Raw genomic sequence first — 14,422 nt, forward strand, 5'->3', positions numbered from 1 at the left:
CTCTCTCTCTCTCTCTCTCTCTCTCTCTCTCTCTCTCTCTCTCTCTCACTCTCTCTCAGAACACAGATGGTTGTATAACACAATTCTTTGATTTTTACTCATTTACTGAGTCTCATGTAGCCCAGGATGACCTTGAACTTACAGAAATTCTCTTCTTCCCACTTCCCAAGTGCCATGACTACAGACATGTGCCACCATGCCTAGTTTATTTGGTGCTTGGGCTGGAACCCAAGGTTTTGTACATACCAGACAAGCACTCTCCCAGCTAGGGCACTGCCTCAGCTGGTTAATACAAAGCATTGTACTACAAGTATGAAACACACACCTTCACAAACAGATGACATCACAAATCTAGATACCTATGGAAAGAGATGTTCACATGAATTCATTCACAGGTGCTCTCAAGCAAGTGGATACAAATTCATTTTCTTTTTAAACTAGGACTGGCCTAGAACTCACTGCATAGACCAGGGTAGCCCTCAAACTCCATATGCATACGGAGTTTGAGAGCTCCACCTGGATATGTGTGGGATCAAAAGCCTACATGGACATTCACGACAGAGGGTCCCTAAGCCACTCCGGGGTCCGGGAGTGAGCAGGAACACACACACACACACACACACACACACACACACACACACACACACACGAGAACGCACACGCGTTCCTCTGCAGCCCTTCCCTCATCCGCCATCACAGCCGCCCTTTGCCGCAGGACGACCCATGGAAGCGTTAATGTCAGTAGGGACCCAAGTGGACCCAGGAGCCACAGAGAACTGAGTCCCATCTGGGGGCGGGGCACACCTGGGCTCCGCCCCGGGGCGGGGTCGACGCCGCGTCGCCAGCGCGCTCGGCCGCACCTGGTTCAGCGGCGCCTCAGCAGCTTTATTAGTAACAGCAGCAGCGGCGGCGGCGGTGGTAGCGGCGGCAACCCGGATCGTGGTGGCGGAGGCTCGGCAGCAGCGCAGCGCAGCGCAGCCCAGCCCATCAGAGCGCGGGGACCCGGGCGGCCGTAGCCCCGGCGTCGCCATGGTGGAAGCGGCGCCCGCAGGGTCCGGGCCACTGCGGAGGACTTTCCTGGTCCCCGAGATCAAGTCATTGGACCAGTACGATTTCTCTCGAGCCAAGGCGGCGGCGAGTCTGGCGTGGGTGCTGCGGGCCGCATTCGGGGGAGCAGGTAACCCGAGGGCCTTTGGGGAGGGGACAGGGGGAGCCAGGCTGGGGCGCGGCAGGTGCGGGGGGCGGGGCGCCAAGCCAGGGCCGTGGGAACAATAGCGTCGGGGCTGCCTAGGGTCCCTGAGCTTTCGGTTTTTGCAAAGCTGGGCCTCCAAGCTTCCTGCTCGGCCCGGGCCCTTGGACTTTGCCCGCCCGGGTCGCTGGAACGCAGTCGGGGGTGGGGCCCGTTAAGAGGCTGTGCGCCTTGGGACCCTGGGGTCAGAGCCCCCAGGTGAGCAGGGGTGGGGTCTGCAGACCAATTTTGTGTGTGGTGGGGGAAGGGTCTCCTGGTACAGTCCTCTGCTTCCCGCCTCCCACCCCCACTCTTCAGACCCTAGGGCCTAACTGCATGGCCAACTCCCCTTTTACACACATCGGAAGCTTGCATTGATTACCCCTACCCCCACCTTCCCTGTCTCCCCCCACAACGTATACACCGTGGCTTGGACTCGCCAAGGAGCCTTTTCTACAGCTCTGTGACTACAGCACAAACCCTGACTTGCTGGAGGCCAGTGTGTGTGTGTGTGTGTGTGTATAGGACCACTCTCTTTCCTCTCGATGGCCCTTGTAAAGGTTGGCAGTTGTGACTTATTGCCACATTTTCCAGAAGATTCAGGTGGGCATAAATGGCTCATTCACCAGCTGTCCTGGGGTAGCAATCTGGGCGGGCGGGCCTTCTCTCATTGAAGCCACCCCTCTTCTCCCTTCCTCATGCCCACAGGCCTGAAGGACTAGGGCCATCCCTACTGGGGAAATGAGGAAGGTGGATTAACAGACCTGGGAAGGCTCTCCAAGTCCTGGTTTTGGGCAGCTTCAGCCACCACAGGCCAGAGCTGGGAGGCCAGGCCTGGCCTTGGGAAAAACAGGGGTTAATTAAGGTCTAGGCCTTACTGGGAGTAGGAGAAAGAGACATACATGCACAGAGACAGAAAAAGATCGAGATAGTTGGCAGAGAGAGAGAGACAGAGAGAGACAGAGAGTAGAGAAGACAGGGACAGTGTAGTGTGTGTGTGTGTGTTGGTAAATGCCCTGCCTTCCTACTGATCTTGGCACTAACTGGGTGCAGCCCTCCCTCCCCCCCACTCCATTGCCTTCCCAGACCAACCTGTTCTGGGTGTGGGTCTCCTGTGACAGCTGTCCATCAGTTGCTTCTACCCAGTCCTGTCTTTCCCACTTTCTATTAGTCTCTCACTGCACTGTTCCCTGTGTGGCCAGCTGCCTCTGACACCTGCACACCCCCAGGGATTTTCAAGGGAAAGAAAAGATTTGGGAGTTGGAACCTATGTCCCAGCCCCTCAGATGCTGCAATAACTAGATTAGAAAGACTGGCTTTGTGAGCTTTTTAATTTTGCGTTTTCTATCATTACATGTGTATGTAAGTGTGGGTATGCACCAGGACATGTGGATGGAGGTCAGAGAACAACCAGGAAAAAAATCAGTTGTCTCTCCCTGTCACCTTTCTGTGAGCTCTGAACACTTACTTAATCAGGTCTTCTGAAGTAGGCATCTCTACCCACTGGTCAGTCTTGGCAGCCCAAGAGCCCAACTCTGTTAAGTCATAGTTGAGTTTGAGGCCCAGCCCTGCTACTGTGTGAGAGAATAACTCAGATTCTCTGAATTTCTGTTTCTTTTTCTAATTAAGAAAAAGAAAAAGAAAAAGGAAAAAGGTGTTTGTCCACTTAAGTATTTGTGCCAGAAAACACATAGAAGTTGCTGGCACGTGGTGCCATGCAGTGGGTTTTAAACTCTAGGACTTGTTTTAAAGTTATGTTTATTTACTTATTGGTGACTGAGGAGGGGGGAGGGCACCTATGTGGCGATCAGAGGACAGCATGGGCACTGGGGGGTCACACTCAGATTGCAAGACTTGGTGGCAAGCACTTGCTAGCCTGAGATCCCCAGTAGTTTTAAAAGGGACAAAGTTGTTGAGAGGTGACTTGATTGTCTGAGGTGGCACAAGACACAGCTTGGTCAGTGTTCACTGTGACAGCTGCTGTGTGGTGAGAATATTTCATCAATGCCTTCCACTGTCCCTTAGCCAGAGGACCGGGCAGGACTTACTCCATAAGTTGGCAGGAGGGAAGGGAAGCCCACCTGCCTCTGCTTCCTGAGTGCTCGGATTAATTGCATGTGCTATCACTGCTCAGCTCAGTATTTAGGTTTTAATAATTTTTTTATGGCATTTATTTAGTGTGTGAGTGCACATGCATGCCATGTGTATTTCATATAATTCATATAATTCATATAATTTCATGCTCAGATTCACCCCTTCCTCTTCGTGTTGATCCAGCCCCTTCCACTATGTGACAGGGCTCAGTGGCTGCAGCTGGCTCAGGATCACAGCTCTCCTCTACCTGTCTCTCCCAGACAAGGGATGGGGCTGCAGGAGATGAGGAGGAACAGATCTAGGCTAGGTCAACTTTAAAATATGTTTATTTATTGTGTGTGTGTGCCTCTGGGTGTCAAAGGGTTTGTGTGGCAGTCAGAGCAGGTTAGAGGTGTTTGTTCTCCTTGCACCATGAAGGTATCAGGGATAGAATTCAGATTGTCAGGATAGAATAAAGGCAAATTTTGTCTTTACCAGCCAAAAAGCCTGGTACAGAGTTTTGTTGTTTGTTCGTTTGTTTGTTTGTTTTTATTTTGTAATTGCCAGCATTTAGGTTGGAGTCTAGGGCCCTATGCTAGAGAGTGTCCACCAGCTGAGCTATGACTCCAACCCCTCAATGGGGGATCCTAGGGAGACACTGTATCACTGAACCACACCTACAGCCCTCTCTGATTTGCTGGGTTAATAGGTTTATACCACCAGGCCCTGCAACTTGGGGTTCTTTACAGACACCTTTCAAGAGGCAGCCAATGCTTGGTGCTCAGAGTGTGGAGGAGATGCTGGGAGAGCTCCAGGAGAATGGGAATGGGCACCAAATTAGATCCTGGATACCTACTGTGGTAAGACCTGGTGTGGTCCAAGCAGCTGGACCTGCAGGAGAACATTCCCAAGATTTTCCAGGTGGTTGGTGGGGAGCGAGGAAGGAAAAGGGGATTCCCCTGAGAAGCAGTCTTGAAGCCACCAAGGGGAGGAGCCTGTGGATGCAAAGCTTTCTGAGAGGAAAGCATGAAGCTCCCCATGGTGCCTGGAGGTCAGAGCAGGAGGTTGCAGAGTATGCTTCAGAAGGAGGACCCTTCAGACTAAGATCCTAGGGCACTGGGGAGCCAGAGAAGGTGTCTGAGTACCAAGGAGATCAGACAGCCTTAGGAAGGAGTAGTTCCGGTGTCCTCCAAGGCAAGGTATGAGGAATGCAGGCTGGTGGGCTCAGAAGAGAGGTGGTTGGAGCTAAGAAAGGCTTCTGTGTAAGTGTGTGAAATACCAAATGCCATTCCTTAGGCCTTGCAAATAGGAGAGAGGTATGCGAGGGAACCAGGTTTCATTTGGGCTCCACCATTTACTGGCTGTGTGATTTTGGGTAAGTTCCCTTAGCTCTCTGAGCTCTTGGTTTCCTTATCTGTACAGTGGTGTTAGGTAGAGTATATGTCTTAGGGGTTAGGGATGTAGGCCAGTCATACAGGAGACAAGAAAGACCTTCTTTGCCAGGACAACAACAAAAGTATGTTGTAGGCTGAAACACACAGAAGGTCATGGGATGAATAAATATTAGCTGTGTTCTAGAAATGTCCTGTCTAGTAGAGTTGGGATTAGCCCCATGTGCTTATTGAATGCTTGAAATGTAGCATTCAGTGACAGGATTTCTGCATATAGCCTTGGCTGTCATGAATCTATCCTTGTAGACCAGGCTGGACTTGAACCCACAGAGATCCACCTGCCCCTGCTTCCTGAGTGCTCGGATTAATTGCATGTGCTATCACTGCTCAGCTCAGTATTTAGGTTTTAATAATTTTTTTATGGCATTTATTTAGTGTGTGGGTGCACATGCATGCCATGTGTATGCCATGAAGTGTGTTGCAGGATCAGAAGGCAGTTACTTTCAGGGCCAGTTCTCTCCTCCACCATGTGGGTATGGGAGATTAAACTCAAGATTTGTTAGGTTAATGTCAAGTGCCTTTACTTACTGAGCCATCTCCCTGGTCTTCTTTATTTTGTTTTGTTAGATAGCCTGAACTATTATTGAGTAGAATACCATCTCAGAACGCACTATATAGACCAAACTGACATTGAATCTGCCCTCCTGCTTCAGCCTTCCAAATTTTGGGGTTGCCGGCATGAGTTACATCGTCTGACAACTTTGCCTTTTTGAAATGATTTCACTATATAGCCCAGGGTGGCCTTGAACTCATGAACCTTTTGCCTCTGATTTCCCAGTGTGGCAAAATGCCCTGCTGACTACGTCTACATTGAAGGAAAATGACACTGACAGTCATGAGTAGTGACTAGTGGTTTTCTCAACCCCACACAGTACTATCCTTCATCCTCTCATCCCTAGTGTTAGTCAACGTATAGATCAACTGTTTGATGTATATCTCAGATGAGGGCTGCAGATGTACCTCAGTTGATAGAGTGCTTGCCCAGTATGCTCACGGCCCTGACTTTAATCTCCAGCATGGCATAAACTAGGTGTGGGGACACTTGGATGGGTGTCATCTTGGCACTGGTGAGATACAGGCCAGAATGGATATTGGAGTTGGTCCTTGCCTGTGTAGCAAGTTTGAGGCTGGCCTGGGCTACATGAGACCCTGTCTCAAAACAAAATGAAGCAGCAGTCAGTGAGAAGGGATTCTAGGTCATTTTTCTTCCTCAGAGAATTCCTTACATTTTGCTCTTGGGAACAGGATGTGATCATGGCTGAGCCTGAGGGAAGACTGGGTATATGAGAAGGGTCAGGGTGATGTCAGGAGGTTGGATGCCGTGTTGGGCAGGTAAAGGCAGGATGAGAGATGGTGATTTATCATCACTAGGATGTCGATTGGGGGAGGGTAGTGGGAGATGCCAGGGTGGAGGAGTAGGAGGCCACATCCTAGTCTGCAGCAGGAGTCAATCAGATGGCCACACAAGCCTCCACAAGGTGGGGTGGGGCTTGTCCCTTTGGAATAAGATAGCAGGAGGAAGGATTCTGGAAGGAGGTACTGGGCACAGAGCCCAGGTGCATTGTGGGCCCGTGGGTGTGTGTTTGGCTGGCTGCTGTTGGCCTTGGGGAGGCTAGGAACAGGAGAGCAGAAGCTGGGTCTAGGATGGAAGCCAGGGCCATGAGGTTGAGGCAGGGGGAAGAGATAAGGCAGTGGAGGCAGGGGGCAGGAGGAGGTGAGGGAAAGGAAAGGCAGGACCTCCAAGACCAAGTTCTCAGCACAAAGGAGATTTCTTTGCCCTAGAGGAACAGAGCACAGGAATAAAGGACAAAGACAGGAGATAAAGAGGGAGAAGGGAAAGGGGAGAGAAGGGGAAGGGGTATTTGTCCCAAAGGGGAATGAACGAAGGACTGCCTCTGGATTGTGAGAAGACAGATGTGGCCCACAGGCAAATGCTTTATAAAGGTAAAGGGGGAACTCCTGTGTTAAGATGAGGCTTAATTTTAATTGGATAGGTTAATTAGGGCAGTCACAAGAGGCTTTTGATTGTTATACTTCAATATTTTGATAACTGGACCTTGGTAGTCAGCCTCAGGAAGAGGAATTGGCCAAATAAGGGAATAGACCTTGGGGGCTAGCTTCAGAAATGTAATCCAGGGGCTTTTAACCAGGCAGAGGGAATGGGGGAGAAGGGCAAGGCCTGCCAGACCACTCAGCCACGATCGAGCTGGCCGGAGTCCCTTTAGTGAACCCTCAAATTCTTTATCTTTAAGATTTTTAAAATTTCATTTAAAAAGTGTGTGTGTGTGTGTGTGTGAGAGAGAGAGAGAGAGAGAGAGAGAGAGAGAGAGAGAGAGAGAGAGACAGAGAGAGAGAGAATGCCATACCTGTTGTGGCACACACATGAAGATCAGAGGACAACTGTTTTTGTTTTGGTTTTTGGTTTTTGGTTTTTCGAGACAGGGTTTCTCTGTGTAGCCCTGGCTGTCCTGGAACTCACTCTGTAGACCAGGCTGGCCTCAAACTCAGAAATCCGCCTGTCTCTACCTCCCAAGTGCTGGGATTAAAGGCGTGCGCCACCACTGCCCGGAGAGGACAACTTTTGAAAGTTGGTTCTCTCCTCTGTCCCGTGTGGCCTGGACCTCAAGCTCAGGTTTGGAGGGTAGATGACAAGTGCCTTTACTTGCTGAACCATCTCGCCAACTTGAAATCCCTCATTGTTCAAAGAGCAAAGCTAAGGGCAGGTAGTTACACTCAGCTCTTCATAGGAGGGCAGTCCTTAGTAGGAAGGTCAAGTGTGGATTTTAGGGGTGTGGAAGGAGATGTAGTAAGAAGGGGTTTCTGTTAATGATGCCAGGCCCTTATGTCAAGTGGTCTCTTGGGAGCCTGACTATGAAGAATTATAGAGGGTTGGTCTGGTGCTGTTTGTATTCGAATGCTAAATTCTGTACCCCAAGATCTGGTTGCTCCAAGAGGAACAGATCCTCACATATACCAGTCTTTGTTGTGTGAACCTTGGCCTCCCCCTCAAGTTATCCCTGATTGGTTAATAATGATGCCTACAGCCTGGGCTGGGCAGAAGAGAAAGGCTGGTGGGAAGGTTCCATGGGTTGGGGTCTGAGGCAGGGACCAGGATGGAGAGGGAGGAGGAAGAAGGAAGAAGAAGTTGCCATGGGGACTGGCCATTGGAATAGGCATGGGCCAGGTGGAACATGGCAAGTGCTATCTTGGGGTTTTATTGACAGAGATATAGACAAAATAGCTTAGAGGTTGATACCTGCACACCTCTAATGCTTTAAGAGTTATTATAAATAGAAAAGCTTCTGTGTCTTTTTTGGGGGGGGGGAATCTAGATGGTCTAAGTGGGGTAAAACTGCCCCCGATAATATTTACCACAACAAAGTATGAATGGTCTGGTCTGATGTGTCTTGCTCTACCCAGGAGTCCTTGCTTCAGTGCTTCTGTCACCTACGTGTTTTTATACTCCTGTAACAGCTGGGCTGACTGAATCAGGGATTAAGGCAGTCTCTGACCAAGTGATCTTAGTCACCTCTACCCTAACCTCACGAGTTCTTCCTGGTTTTCTCCTCTTTTTAAAAGATACTTCGTTCTTTGTCAATTTCATACACATATGGATACAATGTATTTTTATGCCATCCACTATCAACTTCCCTCCTGGACACTTTTTTTTTTTCCTTTCGTTTTAAGATAGGGTCTCTCTTTGTAGCCCAGGTTGGCCAGAAAGTTAATGTACCCCAGATTGGCCTTGAGCTTTCAGCAGTTTTCTTGCCTCAGCCTCCCCAGTGCTGCAATTACAGATGTTACCTGCCACACCTAGCTGGTCCCCCTCCCTGTTCTCCCCCTTCTCCCAGTAATTTTATTATAGTGTGTGTGTGTGAGGAGGGTGTGTGCTTGTTGCACATGCATGGAGCTCAGAGGCTAACACAGTGGAGTTAGTTCTTCCTTCCCACCTTTCCGTGGGTTCTGGAGATTGACCTTTGGGTTGTTACTTATCAGCAAGCACCTTTCCCCACTTAGCCATCCCTCTGCCCTCCCTTTTGGTTTTTAATTTTTGTGTGTATGTGTGTGGGGTATCCAGGCTATGGTGTATATATGAAGGTCAGAGGGTAACTTGTGGGGCAGTTGGTTGGTTCTCTTCTTCTATCATGTAGGTCTTGGAGATGGAACTCAGGTTGTCTGGCTTTCTGGCAATGTTAGAGCCATGTTATTGACCACTTTTTTTTTTTTTTTTCTTTTTTAAGACGGGAGCCTCACTGTAGCCCTGGCTGACCTTGCTTCTACCTCTTAAATGCTGTGATTACAGCGATCACACGGGGCCACCATACCCAGCTTCTGGTGGGCTTTTTGAATCAGGGTGTCATAGCACAAACACGCTTGTTACTGCTTCTAGCCTGGGCTGGTGTGAAGCCCATCCTTTCTCAGTTTCCCCAGGCTACGATTACAACTGTGCATGCTGAGCCTGCCTCTCTTTTGTATCCTTCAAGTATGGTTTTCCTGGCTGAACTCAGTTTTCTCCTAAGCCCTTACTCCCTGTGCCCTCTGCTTTGAAAGTACCCCCAAGACCTGGCACACACCAAACTTAGCTCCCTCGAGTTCCTCAAAGTACCTGCTCTCTGCCTGATTTTGTCATGTATGCCCTGTAGGCAGCCTCACACCCATCCCAACCACTAAGATGACAGAGGGTATAGAGTTTGCTTAAGACCTGAGTTTGAGTCTCAGGCCTGCCATTGGAGACCCACATAACCTTAGGCTGGTCACTTTCCTTCCCTGTACATTTTCTATAAAGTTAGTTCCCATCTGTAAAGCGAAGTTTTCAGGGATAAAGGTGGGGTTTGATGGTGCTTGAGAAGCATGTGGGAAGCCCTGAGTTCTGTCCCTAGCTGGAGATGCCCTAAACTAGCCATGGTAGTACATGCCTATAATCGTAGGATTCTGGAAGTTCAAGTGGGAGGATCAGAAAATCAAGGCCATTCTTAGTTACGAGGCAGTTTTGAGGCTAGCTCCGGAAACATGAAACTCAGCCTCCAAAAGCTAGACAAATAGGCAGAGGAGATAAGGTGACTCTGTGGTAAAGGGACTTGCTGGAAAAGCATGAGGGGTGAGTTCAGAACCCCAGTATCCAGAGAAAAGAACTGGACAGACTGTAACCTAAGTTCTGAAGAGGCAGAGAGATGCACGGATCTCAGAAGGCTCACGGGTCAGCTAGTTCAACCGGAATGGCAAGGCTAAGGTTTAGTGAGGGACTGCCTCAAAACCCCAGAGGATGTGCTCAGCTGTCAAGACTCTTGCTACTCTCGTAGAGAACACTAGTCATGTCTCAGCTTTCATGTCTGGTGGCTTACAACTATCTGTAACTCTAGCTTCTAGGAGTCTGACTGATACCCACCTTCTTCTGGCCTCTAAGGGTACTTGTGTGGCACATGCATGCGCGTGTGCACGTGTACACACACACACACACACACAGCCCTGGCTTGTACCCATGTGCCTGGCTCTGTCGTCCCTCCCTAATCCAGACCTTTCCTTCCTTGGGATCATGTCTTTGTAGAAGGGTAAGCAGATGGGTTATGTGTTGATCTGACCTGCCGTGCTCCTCCCCGATGCAGAGCATGTGCCCCCGGAGCTGTGGGAACCCTTCTACACCGACCAGTACGCACAGGAGCACGTGAAGCCCCCAGTGACGCGGCTGCTGCTCTCTGCGGAACTCTATTGCCGGGCCTGGCGCCAGGCACTGCCAGAGCTCGAGCCATCTCCCAGCCCCTCTGCACTGCTGGCTTTGCTGGCGAGGAGGGGCACGGTGCCCTCACTGCCTGAGCACCCAGTGCGCGAGGCTGACCTGAAACACCAGCCGATTCTCATGGTAGGCTCTGCTCCTGGCCCGGGAGGCCCTGCCTAACAGGCTTGGCTCCTCCCCTTTGCCATCCTAACAGTCCTTAGTGTGCCTTCCTGCCAAGCTCTTTGCTTGAACGTCCCTTCGGGCTCCGCCCACTAAATCCTGGTTACACCCACCAAGCGGTTTCTCTAGCCAGTCCCTCAAGCTCAACCCATTGGGTGTAGCTCCTCCAACCAGTTTTAGCTCCTCCCACAATGCTTAGCTCGCCTTATCAAGCCTACCTTTGTTTCCATCAAGCTAAGGGTATCACACTCAGTTCTGCAGATCATACCTGGCTCCTCCCTCAAGTTCCTATACCCTTCCACTCCTCAAGCTCCTCCAGTTCCATGCTTGGTTTTTCCATATGGGCTCCGCTATTGTAAATTCTGGTGTCTTAGCTTCCAAACCTAGCCCATGTGTGGCCCCTTTCATAACTCTAGCTTTCAAGGTTCCACCCAGCAGTCCCTGGCCCCATTGCCATCTCCTGGCGCCACTCCTCCCAGTTCCGGGTTTTTCCTCTTCTCTGGGACTGGAGGCAGAAGGGTAGCTCCCTGTCCTGCCTTCCGGTCTCATCTTCCAGCCTTTGCCCCAACAGGGAGCCCACCTAGCTGTCATCGATGCTCTCATGGTTGCCTTCTCATTTGAGTGGACAAAGACACTGCCTGGTCCCTTAGCTCTGAGCAGCTTGGAGCACAAACTCCTTTTCTGGGTAGACACAGTAAGTAGGGTGGGGTCAGGCCATGATGAGTGGAGACAGTGGCATTAGCCAAGTGACCAGGCACTGACTTCTCTCTGACCCCTAGACCGTTCGACGGTTGCAGGAGAAGACGGAACAAGAAGCAGCCCAGCGTGCATCTCCTGCAGCCCCTCTGGATGGGGCTTCTCCTGCCCAGCCCTCGGTGAGGCTAGGACAAGGGATGGATGGAAGGAAGGAAAGATGGATGGATGGATGGATGGATGGATGAATGGATGGACGGATGATTGTGAGACTGGTGGGAAGGGATGGGCTGCACCTCCTGGCCGTTGCTGAGATTGAGGGTGGGCCTGGCGGTGACTCTCTTTTCCTCTTTTTCTCTGCACTTCTTATTGCACCGGCCCCTGCTGTCCCCTTCTCTGTCCCTCTGGCAATAGTGCCCCACACGCTGGTACTGGAAGCTGGTTCCTGTAAGTGAGGCTGTCTGTTTTGTCTTGTCTGCCTGTCCTGCTTGTTTCTGTCTTGTCTGTGTTTCTGCTTGAGAGCCTGCATCCTTCCCCACCCCCAGCTGTGAGCAATGGAGGCAGTACTCCAACCCTGGGGACTGAGAGGACTCTTTGGAACCTGAGATGGGGGGGTGGGAGGAATCTCTGTCATTAGCAGAGGTAGAGCTGGGCATGCTTGTGCATGTCTGCAATCCCAGCCCTTGGGAAGCTGAGGCAGGAGGATTGCAAATTTCAGGCCAGCCTAGGGTACATGTGGAGACCCTATCTTAAAAGAACCACAGATAGAGTGACAGATAGAGGTTGAGGATGAAGAGATGCCGTAACTCCACCTCCAGGGGATCCAGCACCCTCTCTGGTCTCCATGGGCACCATATGCACATACATATACCCCATAGACAGACACGTACATATACACATACAGTAAAAATAAATCTTAAAACAAACAAAATCCAAAAAAGCCCAAACCAGAAAGTAGATAAACTTCTCATTAACTAAGAAGGCAGAACCCCTGAGCCTGTTCTTAGCTTAAGAAGAAGGAGCCCCCTTGCCTACCAGGTACCTAGGCAGTGACCTCAAACTGTAGATACGTGGAAGGAATCTTCCCAGCCAGGAGGAGGATGCTCAGCTTCCCTAATTGGGTAGACTTTTGAGATTTAGAAGATTTTAAATTCTCTCTCTTCCCCTAATTAGCTGTATGATCTTCCACCACGGTCTAAACCTCTCCCTGCTTCATATAATTTATTCCTGCAGTGTATAAATAAAGGGACAATATGGACTGGATAGGGGTCCCCACCTTTGCTCACTGCTTCTCCCTACCTGGGGTCTGGGTTGGGGGGGTGGATTATTCTGCCTACCTGCTTCTATTGCATCCTCTCCCTAAGCCAGGGCCTGGGCTTGTCATGGGAGGCTGCTTTTGTGGGGTTCCTCAGGGCTGGGAGGAGCTGGGGTCCCCAAAGCTGGCTAGAGTATGCTTAGGGAGCTAGATGGCCAAGGCTTAGGACAGGGGTCAGTACTCCTCCTTTCCCCAGAGGGGGCTTTGGGGGCCCAGCAGGCTTTGCTGACGGCCGCTCCTTCCCCCCCCAGCACGCAATTGCCTTCTGTTTGAAGGAGTCGGGGAACAAACCCCCTATGGTAATGTATCCCCCTTCCCCAGGGTCTCAGGAGGCCCTGTCCCTAACCCCTGCTGCTGGCCTGGCTGCTCACAGACAAGTCTTCTGCCTCTTGCTTCTGTCCCTCCCTTGCTCCAGGCTGGCCCCCCTCCCCTCCCATTCTGGCTCTGGGGATCCTGAGCTTCCCACCGCTTCATGGCAGAGATCCCAGTTTTCCCTATTCCAGCCTGCATGCCTGCCAACCCGGATATGGCCAGCCTGTCTGCTCACCTCACTCTGTTCCTGTCCACAGATTCGATACCGCAAGGATCGTGCCATTGCCCGAAGGGCCCCCTGCTTTCCAAATGTGACTACCCTTCAGGACCTGGCCAGTGGGGCAGCACTGGCTGCCACCATCCACTGCTATTGTCCCCAGCTATTACGACTTGAGGGTGAGTAGTGGATAAGCCAAACCTGATCCTCGGAGAGCATCTCCCATCTGCAAGACCAGTGTGATTCAGTATTGAGCTAAGATCTTACACAGCCTAGGTCAGCCTTGACCTCACTTTGAACCTCTCTGAGTGCTGGGATGACGGATGTGTACCACCATGTCTGGTTTATGCAGTGAGGGGGAATGGAACCCAGTGCTTATACACTCAGCACTCTATCAACTCAGCCCAGTCCCGGAATTCTGCTTCCTGAATCAGAACATTCAGGTTTGCATCTCTCTCCTCCCTAAGTTAGCTCTGTGACCACATGCAAGTGTCTAAACCTCTCTGAGCTTTATAGAGTTCTTACTTGCTGAAGGTCATGGTCCAAATTCCACTTTAGGTATCCAGAAACAGAGGCAGACTCTTGACTTCCTAAGACAGTGTAACGTTTTCATTGAAGAAAAGAAATAACAAATTCATCTAGAAGTATCTTTTGGGTCAAATGCAGTGCCCCAAGGGCAATAGTTGGCTAGGAAATGAATTTTGTTACTGTTTTGAGACAGAGTTGCTCTGTAACCCAGGCTGGCCTCAAATTCCCTCTCTTCCTGCCTGAGGCCTTCCTGCTGGGATTACAGGTAATGTGCTACTATATATCTGCTTAGGAAAAAATTTTTTGTGATTCTTTTTTGTTGTTATTGTTGGTGGTGGTTTGTTTGTTTGTTTAATTGAGACAGAATCTCATGTAGCCCAGGCTACCTCAACCTCACTATATAGCAAAGGATAGCCCTAATACTATTACTATTATCCTAATACTATTGTCTCTACCTTCTAAATATTAAGATTACAGTCATGTACCCCCAGGCCAAATTTATGGGATACTGGGGATGGAACCCAGGCTTTGTATATTATATTATATTATATTATATTATATTATATTATATTATATTATATTATAGGCAGGCACTCTTTTAACTGACCTGTATTCCCAGCCCATAGGAGGATGTTTTTACTTGGTTTTTGTTTTTAAGATTGATTTTAGTGGCCGGGCGGTGGTGGCGCACGCCTTTAATCCCAGCACTTGG

General features: G+C 50.2%; 1 protein-coding gene across 4 annotated transcripts in view; it reads left to right on the forward strand.

The window, feature by feature from the left end:
* The first annotated feature begins 927 nt into the window (after positions 1–927).
* Camsap3 (calmodulin regulated spectrin associated protein family member 3) overlaps positions 928–14,422 on the forward strand; it is a 21,581-nt gene continuing 8,086 nt past the window's right edge. For 2 of the 4 annotated variants that reach the window (XM_028779771.1, XM_028779772.1), the window contains exons 1-6: positions 1,030–1,177; positions 10,356–10,609; positions 11,217–11,339; positions 11,425–11,520; positions 12,905–12,952; positions 13,223–13,361. In XM_028779771.1, coding sequence (XP_028635604.1) covers positions 1,030–1,177; positions 10,356–10,609; positions 11,217–11,339; positions 11,425–11,520; positions 12,905–12,952; positions 13,223–13,361 — 808 coding nt within the window. Of the gene's footprint in view, positions 1,178–10,355; positions 10,610–11,216; positions 11,340–11,424; positions 11,521–12,904; positions 12,953–13,222; positions 13,362–14,422 lie in introns of all 4 variants that reach the window. The other 2 variants (XM_028779769.1, XM_028779770.1) reach the window with 2 other exon arrangements.

This window comes from Grammomys surdaster, unplaced genomic scaffold (assembly GCF_004785775.1).
Source record: "Grammomys surdaster isolate TR1022 unplaced genomic scaffold, NIH_TR_1.0 362, whole genome shotgun sequence".
In the NCBI taxonomy this organism is placed as follows: Eukaryota; Metazoa; Chordata; class Mammalia; order Rodentia; family Muridae; genus Grammomys; species Grammomys surdaster.